Source organism: Callithrix jacchus, chromosome 11, assembly GCF_049354715.1.
Source record: "Callithrix jacchus isolate 240 chromosome 11, calJac240_pri, whole genome shotgun sequence".
NCBI lineage: Eukaryota > Metazoa > Chordata > Mammalia > Primates > Cebidae > Callithrix > Callithrix jacchus.
Genome location: NC_133512.1, coordinates 6,928,252 through 6,945,682, shown reverse-complemented (window position 1 = coordinate 6,945,682; position 17,431 = coordinate 6,928,252). Strand labels below are relative to the sequence as shown.

Genomic DNA, 17,431 nt, shown 5'->3' with positions numbered 1-17,431 from the left:
ATGATCCAGGGCAGCTTAGGTTATACTTGGCCAGAGTTAGTTATTTCCATCTCACTGCATTCAGCTGAGTAACTGGGTGCACATGGGTGAGCCACCATGCTTATGAATATGTGTTTTGGGATATCCAATAGTAATATTAGAGAGATTATACATGGGCTGTATCATGGTCTTATCAGACTCAAGCGAATACATGTTTTGTTTTGTTGTTTGTTTTAACAGAACGAAGTCCCTGAGGTGAAGAAAGAGGAGACTTTGCTGGATCTGGACTTTGACCCTTTCAAGCCGGAGGTGACACCCGCAGGTTCTGCTGGGGTGACCCACTCACCCATGTCTCAGGTATCAGGTGCTTTTTGGATGTTTGGAGATGATATTCCAGAAACCTCAATAAACTCAGTATGGTAATCAATGATCCCTATACCTTTCATGCCTGCTATCTATTTCTATTTTTGGTTGACATATATTTGCTAATAGGAAAGAGGGGTAGAAAGGGGACCTTTTCAGTATCAGTTATTCTAAGCCTCCCATGCCATCAGCTTTCTCTACCCATAGAGCTGGCATAACCACACATTCCTGTTTTCCCTCCCAGAGTAATTGTTACCAGTGCCCCACTTTGCACTCAGAACTACTCAGGTTTGCAAGATACACTCTATGGCTTCCCTAGAGGAGGCTCTTTCTTTTAGCTTTGGGTTTACTCTTCTTGCTGTTTTCTGTACTTCCCTTCCTCATACTTTGCAAGTTAAGTCGTGTTTGCGATGACCGTGAGAGCATGCTCCAGCAGAAGCTCTTTTCAGTGTTGATAGTTCTGAACTTGATGCTGCGGTCGTCCTCCACGTTGAAGAAGCTTCCCTCCTGTGATCGCGATTATGGTTTGATAGGGAAGAGTTACCGTGATTACGGTTGGAAGGAGAGTTGCCTTGCTTCCCCAAGCCTTTTTGCTCATCACCCCTCACTCACCACATTTCTTCCATTCTGATAGTTACTGTCATAACATTCTCTGTCAGAGGATACTGGTGTTGGTGCCATAATGACCTGTGGGTAGGTCCTCTGAGATATAGTTAGTTTACAACTCTCTATGCTAATAGAAGGAAGTTAACTCAAAATTTGATGAAACAGAAACTGTATATCAGTACTTTGCATGTGGTTGGAGTGTACATTTGAATTTAGGCAAATCCAAAGTTGCTAGAGTATGCTTCAAATGAATTAGTGAGAGTGTCATAACATTCAGCCTAGGAATTGAGACCTAGCTTGATGCCCTGGTCTTGAAGTCTTCTTGGTATATCACAGTAAGCTGCTAGAGAACAAATAGCTCAATATGAACGTCCATAAGTAAGGATTATGTGTATTCCATGCTTTCTTCTAGAATGTGATTGAACTTTTAAAGTCCTTCCTGCTGTAAAATAGAAACGATAAATGTCTAAGGTATTAATAAAGTGGGGATTAATAGTCTAGACACTAGCCTTAAAGACGCTTTGCAAAAAATGGGTCTCTTAGGTGAATGTTTCAGGAAGCCTCCTGTATTAACTGTCTTCTAGCAGATTCGTGATATGTGCATTAGAATATTAAAGACTGAGAAGTTCTGCAATTAAAGAAAACTGTTTATATTTGTTTAACTTAGAGTTTCCCAGATTTGCTTGACCACAGAAATCTATGTTGATTAAACTTAAGAATCTTAATATTTATTTGAATGTTCTCTAAAGCAATACTTATGTGGAGTGTTGTCAGCAAGTTTGAGAGTTTCACCTTGGTGAACAAGAAAAGTACAAAGTGAATGTGCATATAATTCAGTATACTTCCTTCTCAGAGCTCTCTCATTGTATAGACAGTCAGCAGAATTCATGGGATTTCCTCTACCTCACTCTCTATGCTTCATTTCTTTTGTGGCAGATGCAAAGTTTCTGCAGTAGATGCTGGAATGATTAGTGGGTGAGATTTCATAGCATTTCTGTCTGCAAGTTTGAGTCAGGGGAAAAACCTCTTCTATGTCAATTCATGATTACATTAAACAAAAATGACCTAGGTTTAATCTTCAAAAGTCTTACTTCTAAGGGACATATATCACCACCATGAGGGCAAGCTGTGTGTGTCCCTGTGCTCTTCCTCAGGGCCAGGTAATAAAACTCTCCGGCCTCCTGGTGGCCATAATTGAATCACTGCACTCTGGTTGTCCTGCAATCCAGCTCTGATCACACCTCTCCTCTTTGGCTAAGAACAAAAGTCTTGGCTGAGGGATAAAAAAGCACAACACTGTTAGGTCTGCCTGCCTTCTTGCATCTTCACTCAAAGTGATCTCCTTTACCCATCACCTGACCCCATGTGTTCAAGTGGTGTTCTTGCTGCTAGCGGAACACCTCGTTTTGTGATCTCTGCAGTTTCTGTGCACGCTAACTCATCCTTCCATGGTCCTGAGGATTGATGAACATGACATTTCACATTTCCTGCCTTCCTTTTAAAGAAAATACTGGCGTATCTGCATTATGCAAAGACATGTACTAGCTTTTATGATCTTGGATTCTTAAGGAGCTATGAAGCAATGAAATGGGAACCATCTAGATAACCGAAAAACATGTATTAGATCTAGTACAAAAAATCGTGGCTTTCCATGGAGCTATTCTCCTCTGCTGTTGTAGTCATCTTACCAGAAGATGCTAAGCAAGAGACCAGCCAGGCCGCATGGAGATGCAAGGCGGGCAGTGCAGAGCAGTTAGAATGGGACCCAACCAGGTGGGTAGGTATCAGTCAGTACCACAGGGCTCGCTTTTGATAATACAGAGCCCAAATGAGGCCTCTGTGGTCTCAACTGGAAACCATCATATTTTTAAGGTTGGAGTGCCAAGCTTTCTAGTTTGCTGTTCCCATTTAGTGATTCAAAGTAAGTGCACAAACATGGATCTATTCTAGTCACAAAAACATGGGCATGAAGTGGGAGGTGGCTTTAGCAGCAATTCTCAGTCATAAAGCAAATAAAGAGAAGTCTCCGTACTCCCGCAACCCACAGTGGAAGTCATTTGAACCATCTGGCCTCGCTCCGCAGGATCCATAGGCTTTTAATTAAAATACCAGTAGTAAGTGTAATTCATTCATATGTCTTAGGGGGTACTCTGCCAACTTGCACGATTACCCATTAGTCGAGCGGTGTGTTATCATCTAATTCAACATATTGAAAAACTATTTTTCATGGGCTCGTTTACCATCAAACTGGTCATCATATATTTTCTTGAATGAGATGGGAAGGAAATAGCATTAGTAGTGATTAGGGTCTGCATTTCCTCAAAGACATGATAAGCTATAATATTGGAACACCTTGTTTACTTCATTTTAATGTGTGTGTGTGTGTGTGTGTGTGTACTTTAATAGTAACCTCATTCGTGTTTCAGATATAGTTTTCTACTCACATAGTGAAAAGCAAGAATGATTAGACCTGTGCTATCCAAAGCTAAGTGCCATTTAAGCTTATATTAAGTGTAATAAAATTATGTAAAATTTAAAATGTGATTTTGTTACCCTAGCACATTTCCTGTGCTCAATAGCCACATGTGACTAGTGGCTACCATACTGGATAAGCACAGATATGAATCATTTCCATCGCCAAAGAAAGTTCTATTGGGCAGTGCTGTACTAAATGCTTATGGTTTCATAACTTTTGTCACCTCAGCATTTTTTATTTTTGGATTTGTATAACTAACAGCATTTTTGTTTATTTGCTTTCAGACATTGCCCTGGGACCTATGGACGGTAAGCCAATCACTGTTTTCTTGTATCTTTATCCCCAGATATTTGTGAACATTGTTATATTTGATTTCATTTGCAACAGAAAGAAGACCCATGTATTTAATGAGAATGTAGTCCCCTAGAATGATCATTAGGTCACTGAAAGTCTTGAGCATCACCACAACCTGAAGATGATGGTGAAGGAAGAGTATAGTAGACCAGACTCCTGGGTGAATAATGGCCAAGAATTTGGATAATGGTCAAGAATTAGGCCCTTTGTTTCTTCCTGTGGTGGTTGGTGGCAAGAGGAGCTGTGGTAGTGAAGGACACACACAGCTGTGGTTGCATTTAAATAGAACACAAGGAAAGTGTGAATGAGACAATGGAAGAGATGGGCTACTTGGCATATGGAACCGTTTTAAAAAATCATTATATTCAATGAAGCTTGGGATAATAAGAACTTGAGCTTTAGAGCCAGATGGCCCTGGATTTGAGTCCAAACTCTACTATTTATAACCTTGAGACTTTGAGCAATTTCTAAAACTCTCTAAGCCTCAGTTTTCTCATTTGTAAAATAAGGCAGCGATGCCTGCTTCAGAAGATTGTGTGAGGTTTACAGAAGATAATTGTAAAGTATGTAGCTGGTGTCTGGTATGTATCAATAAAAGGCAGGTATTACTGCTGATGTTTATTCAGCTACTCTGATGTGTAAGGATAATTACTCCAGAATTTAGAGTTAGGAAAGTGTCACAAACAGCTTTGTGGTGATCTCATTGGTGCTGTGACATTGGAGATTGGTCACACACGTCTGCAGCCTCATATCCCTTGGAGCAGGGTTCTTTGTTTTAGAAAAGCCCTGGTCATGTGTCTTAAGAATGCAACTTAAGTTGTATGTTTTCATTTATAGCGAGGCAGCAAAAGGGAAGTTTGATCAATAGCTATTCATGGGCAATGCCACTTCTGAATTGACATTGCCACTTTCCTTCTCCCTTCAAAACCGAAAGATGTCCGTCCCCTTCTGCAATCACAGGGATATACTGCACTCTTTAAGATCCCTGGAGCTTCAAGGAAAGGGCTCAAGAAGAGAGATTAAAAATGTCAGTGGAAACCACCAATGACAAAGTTATGTCTTTTTCTAGTGAAAAGTTTTACTCATATACTCACAGAAAAGGCATGCATGGATTGATGTTCAAGTCATTTGAATTCTAACCTCAACTCTGTGTTAATTTTCTTCGAGATTAAAAAGACAATGCTATTTTTGTCTTCCAATATTTTACGTCTCTAGTGGAACTGTAACGCATTTTCCTTCCCTACTTGGGAGGGTATGGAAAGGCTGAAGGTATCATCTAGAAGGAGCTTTTGAACATTTCAGAGGACAAACTTGCTAGGAATGGTACCGATAACAAAAATGCAAAATAATGGCTTTCTGAACATAGTTGCTCACAGCTATTAATATTTTCAACTTCCCAAGATTTTTTCCTTATGTGGAGAAATGGCTGCTAATTTGGGGGAATGACATAAAGAGAACTCTCTAGTCAATCAGACTGGTTAATATCAGACTATCCTCCATCTAAGCACCCACCTCAGAGGCAGAGCGAATTATAGCAGGAGTTGGGGAAGATTTTCTTCTGATACTGTGTTAGAATATAAGCTACTGTGTAATTTCTTGACCTCTAGTGTTTGATCTTAGTCCAGTGTTCTCAAATGTGCTTATGTGTTTGAAACTTCACATTTCAGAGTCTGCTAATGCAGAAGTCATGCACCAGCCGTAAAATATCCTTGTCGGTGCTAGAAAATGACGGAGGCTTTCTTTACGTTTCAGTTGTGCCTTTTCTACAGTGGTCTTAAACAGTTTGGGAACAAAAATCATTCCCATCACAAAACAAGTTGTAAAATTTTATCCTAAACCAGTAAAAACTAGAGCCTTCAGCAGAATGTTGACTCTAGACAGCAGAGGACTTTATCGTGTTAATGAATTTTCTTCTCTTGCCTTATTGTTACTATTTTCTTTACCCCTACAGACAAGCACTGATTTGGTACAGCCGGTAGGTAAATAGCCAGAAAATTCTGGATTCTTTTTTTTTGGTATCTTATGTGCATTACATACGTAGTATATTTTCTAGAATAAATTGTTTCCCTGTGGCATTGCTAGTCATAGATTTAAACCTTAAGCCAATGAATGTAAACACTTTCCAGTTTGGTTCACTGGTGCTACCCACCTGAAGAGCTTTGTGTTTCTCATCAAATCTTACCATGATCTGTTTCATCTTTTGTTTTTTGTTTTTTTTCCTTTGCTCTTCTGCATACTTTAAAGCCTGACTCTTCAGAAAGTCTGTCCTTGTGTAACCTGATCATGGAGGAAACTCCAGACAGTGGGTTGGCCGAAGAAATTCAAAGATCTCAAAATGATATAGGTGCATTTACTTGGGTCCCTGATGCTAGTACAGACAGGGTCAGCCAGGAAATTACCTCAGGTGGGTTTGGAGAAGACTCTGCACGTGTCTCCGAAGCAGAGCGAGGCATAAGATTATCCACCAGACTGCTTTCGTCTACTGACTGGCCCCCTGTAGCTGAATGGGGTGAGCATGCCCCGAGGCCAGCCCTTCCAGGTGGAAATGAACAACCGTCCCCAGAGCTCGTGGCCGAGGCTGGAGTTGCCATTGCTGCTTGTGTGGAGATGGAGCAGCCATATGACCCACGTGACTCAGAGATGCCAGCCATGGACACAGTTGGCCTGTTCAAAGAAAGTCATGAAGATGTGAAGAAGTCAGATGAAGAGGAAGAGAAAGAGAAGATAGAAGATTCTCTGTGGGCAGGTGTGGAGACAAGTCACAAGGTAGACACTGGAGCTATTGATATCAAGACACTAGAAGGTACAGAGGAATTTGAAGAGAAAGCATGTGAAAGGACAGGAAACAGAGTGGTAGAACTTAACACCACAGGAAAGGAAGACGATAGGACCTTAAACATTAATGAAGTGGAAACTAGGAAAGATCTAAGAGCAGGGGATAAGGAAAGTACAAAAGCCAATGAAAATTATTTTGAGAAAACTGACCTATTAGAAAGGGGCATGGAAAGAGGAGATATAGCAAAAGAACTTAGTGACAGAGACCAAGGTCTACAGGATGGAATTCAAACGGTAATCAGTAATTGGGGCATGACAGAAGGCTTTGGAGCCCAACCCACCAGTCACTCAGATATCTTGAATCCATCTCTCCAGACCTACTCTGTATCTAATATTAAAGATGGCAGCCATGAGGGATGGGATTTGGCTAGAAAAGACATAAAGAAAAATGTAATAGACACTCCCAACCACGATATGATATATTACCTAGCACAAGGCAGTGCAGATGCTGAAGAAATTCAGTGTGAGACTGTGTTAAATGCTCTTGTAGGTGACAGGGATAAAAATCAGGCTGTTTTATCAATAAAACTTGAAGTAGAAACTCAGTGTAGGACTGACCTTAGTTATTCTCTGGGAAGTGATGCAAATGGGAGAGATTTATGTTCATGTAAGGCAGAAAGTTCACTAATAGAAGGGTCTGAAAGGGCAGTGACTGAAAGCTGTAGTCATACTGTTAACTTGCCAAGAATTGCAAAGATAGACTCTTGGGGAACAGATCCAGGTCAAATCTGCCAGCCAAGCTTGAATTCAGCAATGAATAATTTGGATAGAACAGGATTCTCTGGTATACCAGATGGCCAAGCAAGTGGATTTGCCAATTGTCTGGATTCTATTAACCACTGGCCTATCAGAGATACAGAAGGCTTAGTTAATAGCTGGAAACATTTAGATGTAGTTGAGCACAAGGAAGAACTGGAGGTGGACTTACTAGCAGGTGTATGTGGGGAACAAGCCGTTGCTAGCTGCTGGGAACAAAGCCAGGAGATAGTGAGACCATTGATTTTGGGGACCTCCCGGAATGCTAGCACTGAGATTTCTGCTAGTTCCCGAGACCAGGACATCAACAACTCAGATTTATCTGAAGATGAAATTGCTAACCAGAGATATGGATTGTTGTACCAAGAAATAGAGGCTGACAAAGACGAGGTACTTACCCTAGTGTGTAGCGTAGACTAGCCAAAGACTTCTGTAGGTTCTGTTTTTCCTCATGTCTCGCACCTACTTCATTACCCATCACTATCTTATAGGAGGCCTGGTCTCTCTAACAGAGTGTCGTGTACTTCTTGAAATCTGTGCAAACCAAATACAAATAGGTTGACCAAAAAAAAAAAAAAGGCAGCAGCATCAGTAATAGCAAAAAAACCAACAACATAGACACACACACACAAAGCAGAATGATTGTGTTGGGAATTAATGAGAGTCTATGTTACCATCTCATTTTCTGGGTTTATTCTCCCCACTATTCAGGTACTAAAAATGTGCTAAACTGAGAGCAGCAGAGACTAATTTAATCTTCCTAAAGTGGTTCCACTCCAGTAAGAACACATGAAACGTTTCAGCCCAGGCCCACTGAAACTGTAAAATACCATCACTGCTGTTCATCAAAATGATACATTGTAGAAACACTGGAAAAGCTTCTTCTAGATTCTGTCAACGGCCTGAAAAGCAACTTAACCCATAATGGCCCTTTTCTGGAACCATCTTCTCACTATAGAGAAAGTGGGTTTTGGTTAGCACCAAAAAATAATGCAGCGGCGATAATTGTAAAATTAACCTTTTTTTTTTTGTCAGCCTATTTAAAATCATACAGTGTGACCTTTTGCATTTCCTAAGTTCTTTCACGACAGCAACCTTTTGTATTATTTTATAAATTGTGATAGTCTTTACTTTCCAACTTGTCTAGTGGATATTTACTGGTCCTGCAAAAATGGCAATGAAAACAATAACACACTCTGATTTTCATTTCTGTTTAGGCTTCTGGTGGTTCATTTGATGGATTCACACAGGTAAGGAATCTATTTTTTTTACTAGATCCATCTGCTGAGAATGATGCACATTTTTTTTCAATGTGGTTTGGTTCTCTGTGCCACTTATGATTAAGAATGTCAGCACAACATTGGACCCCACTCCTTACAAACTGAATAATGTCAACAGAATTGTAGCGACATTGCATGATTATTGTGAAGATTAATGAGACGTGCAACAGTGTTTAGCCTAGCAGTCCAGCACACACCAAGTGCCTGACTTCAGTTTAGCGTTTTTTTTGAGACGGAGTTTCGCTCTCGTTACCCAGGCTGGAGTGCAATGGTGCAATCTCGGCTCACCACAACCTCCGCCTCCTGGGTTCAGGCAATTCTTCTGCCTCAGCCTCCCGAGTAGCTGGGATTACAGGTACGCGCCACCATGCCCAGCTCATATTTTGTATCTTTAGTAGAGACGGGGTTTCACCATGTTGACCAGGATGGTCTCGATCATTTGATCTCGTGATCCACCTGCCTCGGCCTCCTAAAGTGCTGGGGTTACAGGCTTGAGCCCCCGTGCCAGGCCTAGTTTAGCTTTTATTAATATGATTAGCTCCACCATGGAATGCTACCTTCTGCCTATTCCTCTGCTGGAAATTAGAAGTTGTTCTGATCTGAGAGATCCACTGGATTCGGCTGTTCTGAAGAAGAACTGGGATTGTTTTGAACTGATGAACTGGATCTTTAGAAAATGTGAGAGACTTTTAGGAGCTTCCTTCTAGAGATTCCTGTAGGAGCCACACTGCACAGAGCCTTGTCTCTTCAGCAGTTCTCCAGGAAGGAGCTATTGGAAGATCGGAAACCATATGCTGGTTGTGTTCAGTAAGGCCTTATTTTTCTCTGGAGTCTGTGAAAAAGGAACCAGGAGATGAAATGTCCCATTAACTGTGTAAGTGCCATCACGGAGGCAGGTGTAACCTAAGTAAAAGGCCGGCTACATGGCTCTCAGGCTCCTGGATCAGTTCTAACAATCTCTTCAATGGAGACCTCAGACGGGCTTGTCTGTGATGACTGCTTTGTCTCAGAATGTCAGACATGCACAGTTTCTAATAATTTAGCATTTAGAATTCTCTAAATACATATTCATAATATATTCATAAATAGAATTCTCTGTTTAAAAGTTTCATTATTTTCCCATGTTATCTATAAAAATATAAAACCCACTGACACTCCCACATCCAAATACAGAAACACACAAACACAAAGAGAAGTGTTAATGCATCTCTTCCATCTTCAGAAAATTATTTTGAAAGGTTATCACAGGCATTGCTATTAATTTCTCATTCTTTTCAGGTTTCTGTTTCCGTCAGAGTTATTAATGCACATAATTTAAAAAGTAACCATGTTTCTAAGGGCTTTTATTTTAAAACCTCAGACCATGATACACTCCTTTTATTTCCCATTTCTTAGAGGTAAATGGTTTCATTTCCTTTAACAAATTCTCTGGTTTCACCCTATATGTGTGCATGGGTTTCTTGTAATGCTGCTTCTTCTAAAATATTACCTATTGACTCATCTCTCTGGGAGACGAAGATGTAGAGTATTTTCTACCTCCTAACCACCCAGTTTGTCCCCTCTTCTGCTTCCTGCCTTTCCTCTGGCAGAGTTCCATTAGAGCTATGTAGGCAATCTGTGGTAATATAATGGTGATTAGAATACTCAGAGCAGCCAAGTCATGAAGTTCACATTTTGTTCCATGCCAAATTTTTGTTTTCCTTTGTGGTAATAATTGTGGGTCTTATTTATTTGCCTGTTGGTTGATATGCTAAGTTTTCTAGGTACTTAATGCATATTCAACTCCATACCCTGCAGTTATATAAATATCCTATTTTGCTGAAAATATCAGACATTCAATCAGTTTCATCTTCTTGAAGAAATTGCCCATCTGTCCTCCTGGGCTGCTCTGGTCTGAGACCGTGACTTGCCACAGAGCTGTTCTCACTGGTTCTCCCATCCTGTTGGTCATGGGGACTGCCTTCACCTCTCTCTCCTGTCTACCCACTGTTTTCTGATGCAACTTTCCTCATTTGTCATTTAACCGTTCATTTGGTCGGAGCACAGCCTCCAGTCATTTTCTGAAAAAAGTGTACCCGGAAGGTAGGTGTTTGTGACCTTACACATCTGAAAATGTCCTATGTATATATTAATATAATGCTGCTAGTTTGGGTATTATATCAGAAGCTGTAAATCATTTTCCATTAGAATTTTAAGGCCATTGCTCCACTCAATTCTACCACCTAGTGTTGCCTTCAAGAAACTGTCATTTTGATTCTTGATATTTTTTAAGAAATCTTCTTCCCCCTCCTAATTCTTTCTCTCTCTCTCCCTCCTTCTACCTCTCTCATCTTCCTCTTCTCCGTTTCTCTCTGGAACTTTGTAGAATACTTTTTGGTGAACTTCTGAAAAATTGAAATGTTACAATGATGGGCTGTGGTTTCTGAAATGTTACAATGATGGACTGTGGTCTGAGTCTCTTTTCATCCACTGTATAAGCCTTTTTAATCTCAAATTTTATGGGTTTTGGTTTGGGAGATTTAAAAAAAATATTTCACGGATTTATCTTTTTTTGTTTGTTCTCTCATTCCATAACACTTCTCTTTTTTATATGTCAACTTCCTGTCTAGCATTCTATTTTTTTTCTGTTTCCTTTTCTCCGTTGTCTTTCTCCACCTTCTCTGTTTTTCAACTATGCTAACAGATTTTCCACCCCTACAACTTTTCCTGTTTGCAAGGACTCTTTTTGTTTGCTGCATATTTATTTTCCAATAGCACCTTCTTCTTGTGTCATGAATGATCCTCTTCCATTACATCTCTGAAGATATTAATAATCAGTTTTGAATTATTTTGCAAAGTCTTTGTTTCTTCCATTTGCTTCCCCCCCCCTTTCTGTTCCATTTCTTTCTTTTATATTTGAGACTTCTCAAACGTTTGGTGATCTTGGGTGAATACTCCTATTTAAAAGTGGGATGCTGAAAAGCTGACTGGACACTTGTACAGGTAGATAAGAGTTCATTGACCGTGGGCATTGTTACACAACTTTCTGGCTCATCTTTTCTGTTGGGAGCCTCTGAAGTCAGATTCTTTAGGCATTTTTTTTTTTTCTTTTGGGCTGGCCAAATTTCCCAGGGAAGATTTGTCTTATCTCCTGTCTGGGAGGTTTAAGTCTGACTACTAGTGTAACAGAGGTGATTGAGGGAAAAATGGGAGCAGAGTGGGGAGAGAGGTGTGCATGGTCTCAATATTTGTTATGTAAATACTTACTTAGTGCTTCTGCCTTCCTGATGTCCCTGTGTGTCTTCTAGTCCAGGGACCCTGTTTCAGCCTCTGTATAATTAATCTCAAGTCTTCTGCTAGGGTAGACAGGGACGTTGCTTGCTGTTCTTAATAGGTAAGAACATCTCGAGGTCTGATGACTGTGTAATAGACTTTTACTGTTCTACTGTTGTTACCACCACCCTCACTCCTGTTTCCCATGACTCTTTATGCTTCTAATTCTTCACCACTGAGCATTCTAAGGAAGAAATCAGACTGATTTTCACCATTTCTAACATCACCTTAGGATACAGATTTCTTTGATCTACCAAGTTACTACTCTTTTCATCTGCTTTCCAATGTCAACATTTTGTTAATTTCTGTCTTTCTTCTCATTCTTTTCATCCTTACAGGTTTATGCCTTAAAACAATCCCTTCTTGTTGTTTAGTTTGGATTCAGGAGGTAACCAAGGTAACTGCATGTGTTCGAAACACCATCTTCCACCAAAAGTCACTGGCTCATCTTTTCTGGTAGGGATCCCCTGATGTCAATTTCTTCCAGCAAGTTTTTCCCCTTGACTTAGCAGATTTCTCAGGAAGGACACTTAGGTCTCCTGTCTGGACACCTGGCTACCAGTGTAATGAGAGATGAAAGTTCCTTTGGAGATTACTTTTCCTTTAGATTTCCTCCAGCTTGATTTGTTTAGGTCAATGAACATATTTTATGAAATTTAAACCTATGGCTCATACATAATCCATAGAAGGAACACTTAGGTAATATTGTAAGATTGAATTTACAACATTTAAAAAGTTTAAACTTGGGGACTTCAAACACTGTCTTCTGATTTGCTATCAACAGCCAGAAGAGACGCTGTGGATTACAGATGCCCCTGAAGCCAGTGCCCTTTGTTTAATGATGCTCATAGTATCCTGCTAGTGGAGACTTATATTTAGAATAACTATCATTAAAGCTTACTTTTGCATCTTTTGTCTTAATTATTTAAAATAAAAGGGGACTTTAAAATGTTTGAAATATATTTATTGAGGCCAGGCATCGTGGCTCACACCTGTAATCCTAGCACCCTGGGAGGCTGAGGTAGGCAGATTTCTTGAGCACAGAAGTTCAAGACCAGCTTGGGCAACAGAATGAAACCCTGTCTGTACAAAAAATACAAAAATTAGCCAGGCTTGTTGATGTGTGCCTGTAGTTCTGCTGCTTGGGAGGCTCAGCCTCAGTGGAGGCTACAGTAAGCATGATCATACCACTATACTCCAGCATGGGAGGCAGAAGGTAACCTTTCTCAAAAACAATTAGATAGATAGATAGATAGATAGATAGATAGATAGATAGATAGAGTCTCTCTCTCTCTCTCTACACACACACACACACACACACACACACACACACACACACAATTGATGGGAGCTAATTTAAATATCTTTTTTTTAACATTTTCTATTTTTATTCTTGATTTTCAGCCCCAGGATACTTCATTATTCAAAATGCAGACAGACCAAAGTATGATCTGCAACTTGGTAAGTTGATTTGGGTTTGTGCTCTCAGGAAGTTGTTAGTTGTCACTGAATGTTCTAAAGGCCGTCTAGAGTTTAAACATCCAGAATGTGGTTTCATTCATTCTGGGCCATCTAGAGTTTGAATATCCAGAATGTCTGGATCCTGTACTTTTCTAGGAAACAAAAGAGAAAGTATCCGAAAAACCTCAGTATGACTTGCATTGGGTTATTTCTATTCATATAGGCACAGTCATTCCAGCAAAAACTAGTCTCCTAATTATGAACCCCAGTGGAACTCAGTGAATCCATTGAGGACATGTATATTTCCATATGAATATAACTTAAGCTCCAGTATTTAAAGTGAAATTGCCTCAAGAATTCATGCTTCAAAATAAAGCTTTGTTTCTTGAATCTGAAACTACCCCATTTCTCATCTCATCCCTCCGTTTTGTGGGAGGTAGAAAGCAATAGAACATAGTAGAGCTGTGATTCCTAAGTGGATGCCAAATGAAAGGAGAGAGAAAAGCTTAGTTGGGAGATGAGTAAGAAATAGAAATAGTTGCTCTTGGTGTTCGAGGAGATTCTTAAAAGATCAGTGTTGTAGTTATGATAGGAAACATTTTGAGCAACAGCTTAAAGCTTACTAGTAAGGATGAACGAAGAGACCTTAAGAAATGTCACTTTTGAGCATGTCATTGCTACACTTCAGAGGATTTGGGCTCTTTGAGACTAGTTCATGAGGATTATTTGGGACACTGTGGTGTTCCCATGGGAATAGTGCATAATTATCCCAGCTCCTGGCTTTCATATTGGATACTTGGGATTGAGATTAATGAGAAAGAATTCCTTTTAAACTTTTATTTTTAAGTAAGGAATTCTGTTCTGGAAAGTTTGTCTGCAAGGCTGGTTTGATATATTCGCAAAGTCAAGTGTGTCTCTCAAACCCTGTCAATAGATTGTCACACTTTTGCCTTTTGGGCAACCAGCTGAAAGGTAGAGTCTCTCTGGCCTGAAAATAAATATTTAAATGTTGCAAATACAAATTATCCTTGTGTTAGTAATGGATCCAGTGAAACTCATTTTTCATGTTCATTGGTGATTCTCCAGCCAGGTGATGGAGATGGAGAATGAAATTTTTAATTGTCAATCATGAATGGTTTATGAAAAATGGAGAAATACCAGTATAAAAGGAAAGGCAATTGGTTATAATTAAACTCACACCTACAACATTGCTGCAAAAGATTCAGGTCAAGAATTCAGTTGTTTTTAAGTTTTGGTGAGCCTTTCCCTACCATCCATGACTGGTCCTAGGAGCTTCCATGCTTGTCTTTCCCTTCTCTTTGTATGTATTCTCTGAAGCAGACATCTTGCCTCTTCTTCCCATTGAGAAACTTAGCTTTGTCATGTTGAGCATTGCAAATGCTGCTAACCTTGGCCCTGCCCTCTGATCTAGGAAATCACAGTGAACTGATGTCTCCCAGTGAGTCGTGATTGTACACGATCTTCCCAGGAGCAGCAAAACTTCCCAGCGTTTGGCTCATTGACTATTCTAAGCCGGGGGGGGGGGTGAAGTTGGTAATCAGCTGTACATCTCCCCGTCTGCATCATACAGCCCCGCCGGACATCTTCTGAGTACAAGTTGAAAGCGTTTTGAATCAGATCTTGCTCAGGGCACAGGGTTGCCTCTAAACCCTTTTGCAGTTCTCACTAAATTAGCTCTCTCAGGACTGGAGAAACCAAATACAAGCCCACATTGGATATGACTAGATTTCTGCCCCTGCTTTCCCAGTCCATCTCCTCTTCCTCTGTGTTGACCCACCTTTCATCTTATCACAGAGTATACCAGAAAAGCTGCCACAAGGCTACACTCCTCATTTTATTCTAGAGGGGTAATTCTCTTACGGTCCTCAGAGTTAAACCACGGTGGCATCAGCTGCCACCAGTATCTGTAAAGGATGCATCTCTTCTCTGAATGCACAGTGACTGCTACTGAAGCAAACAACAGGAAATCATTACCAGCACTCCAAAATAGGTGTGGCGTGGGATCAAGCCGTTTGCAATGTCTGTCAAGGGAGGCATCTTGTAGAGAAAATGGTGAAGGCAGGGCACAATCCCCACAAGAGGTTGCTCACATTTTATCTTTGTTTTTCCCTTTCTCTTGACAAAATACAATTTTACATTATCTCAGAAGGAGTAGAGAGGCGGCTTCTATTTCCAATGTTGGGTAGCTGATTTTATATAGAATCATGCTTCATTGTTACTCATCATTTACTGAGTTACACTATCCTCCTGGAATTTAAGTTGTAGTGCCATGTTGTAAAATTTCGTGTGATATTATCATATGTGAAACACGTTGTGACTTGTGGGGATGTCAGCAGTCTTAGGTTCTCTTTATACTACACCACAGTCTCACTGTCAAATTTCAACATTCAAATGCAATTAGACTCATTTATAAAATCGCCCTAGCTATTCATTCCTGCCTTCTACAAAATATCAGAATTTCTTCGGACTTCTAAGAAACCAAGACTCTGATGCAAATATTTTTTGCATTTCAAGATATCCTGGCATTTTGTAAAATGTAGGACGATGTATTTCTTTGACTCATGTTTTACAACTTCTCCTGGCTTCTCATCTGGCTTCACTCTTACTTCTTCTGTAGTGTAGACTCAGCTTGCAGAGAACAGCATCTGCTCGTGGATTCCTTGCTGTTTGCTCAAACTACCCCTGTGTCCTTCATTGCGTTGGTCATTTGATACCAGGCTGTCATAGCAAATCATCCTGACTTCCCAAATGGTTGGATCATTCCCTGAGCACTTACAGTATCTGTTTGCTGTTATGAAAATTTGTTCCATTATGAAGATAATTTTTTTTCAAACAATAAAGGTGAAATATATTTCCATAAAGGACTCCTGAGACTATATTAGTGTGGATTTTATCTCATCCTTTCTTAAAAATTGTGTCAGACCACCTCTTAAAGCTTAAAAAAAGCTCATAAAAAATCAAATGTCTGTACACGTCTACCAGTCCTTTGAATTTATTACGCCCTTTGAAAAGAATGGTGGTGTGACCCTGGCATGCATAAAAATGGAATGATTTGGTGGGAGACATAAGACAAATATTTTGTGTATTTGTCCAACACTAGGCTATTCATATTCACTTTATTTCATCTCAGCATAACTTTTCCATCATTTCTTTGTGAAACTTGCCATGTGCACTGATTCAGATGAATGTACAGGACAGATAGAGGTGGGTTTTGATTGCTCATGATGAGTCGAATCGAAGTTACTGATTTCTGTAATCACAGCGTTAATTAGATACTTCTTACTCCTCTGGGAAATCACTTTTAAACTTTTTTTACAGTTTAAGTGTTTTGATGACAGAAAAGGATCTTATGAGCCCTCTTATAGCCATCCATTTAGTGAAAGATGGATCTTTCTAGCATATCTAGGAACATGCTAGAGAAATATGTTTATATTAATAAGAATGGAAAAAGAAGGATTATTTTCAGTAGTTTTAGTGACATGCATTGGTCGTTCTGCTTTTAATAGCTTGTTGTTAGTTTATATTGCTAATTTTAAAACTAAAAGGCCTTAATCTAAGAGATATCAGAAGCCTGATTCAGCATATATGTAACTGGAATCAGGATGATGTCTATGTGTAGGGGTCTTGTTGGAGCAAAAAGACCTTACCCTGCCTACACAATTAAGGGAGTGTAATTGATACCATGGAGAATACTGCCCAGTGGTTCTTTAAACAATTATTATATGAAATAAATGCATTACTAAGGGTTTTATTGGAGGGTGAAAGGGAACAAGGGACTGAACGGGAATTCACAACAAGGCAGTAAACTATCTGTGATTGTGTAGAGAATAGCTAGGTAGCTGGGGCTGCTCCTACCAGACTTGGAAGTGGAACACTAGCTTCACAGTGACCTGTTGGGTCCAATGAATGCATTTTAGTCTGATTATTAGAACAACCCTTTCACTTTTTGGGTGCAATGCATATTCATAAAACTGAAAGACCCTGAACT

General features: G+C 39.8%; 1 protein-coding gene across 4 annotated transcripts in view; it reads left to right on the top strand.

Annotated features, from left to right (window-relative positions):
• The window catches only part of AMPH (amphiphysin), a 234,236-nt gene that overhangs the window by 180,272 nt on the left and 36,533 nt on the right, over positions 1 to 17,431 (top strand). For all 4 annotated transcript variants that reach the window (XM_002751342.7, XM_035253205.3, XM_035253206.3 and 1 more), the window contains 5 exons: positions 220 to 336; positions 3,709 to 3,732; positions 5,730 to 5,753; positions 8,587 to 8,619; positions 13,366 to 13,422. In XM_002751342.7, coding sequence (XP_002751388.3) covers positions 220 to 336; positions 3,709 to 3,732; positions 5,730 to 5,753; positions 8,587 to 8,619; positions 13,366 to 13,422 — 255 coding nt within the window. The remainder of the gene's footprint in view (positions 1 to 219; positions 337 to 3,708; positions 3,733 to 5,729; positions 5,754 to 8,586; positions 8,620 to 13,365; positions 13,423 to 17,431) is intronic.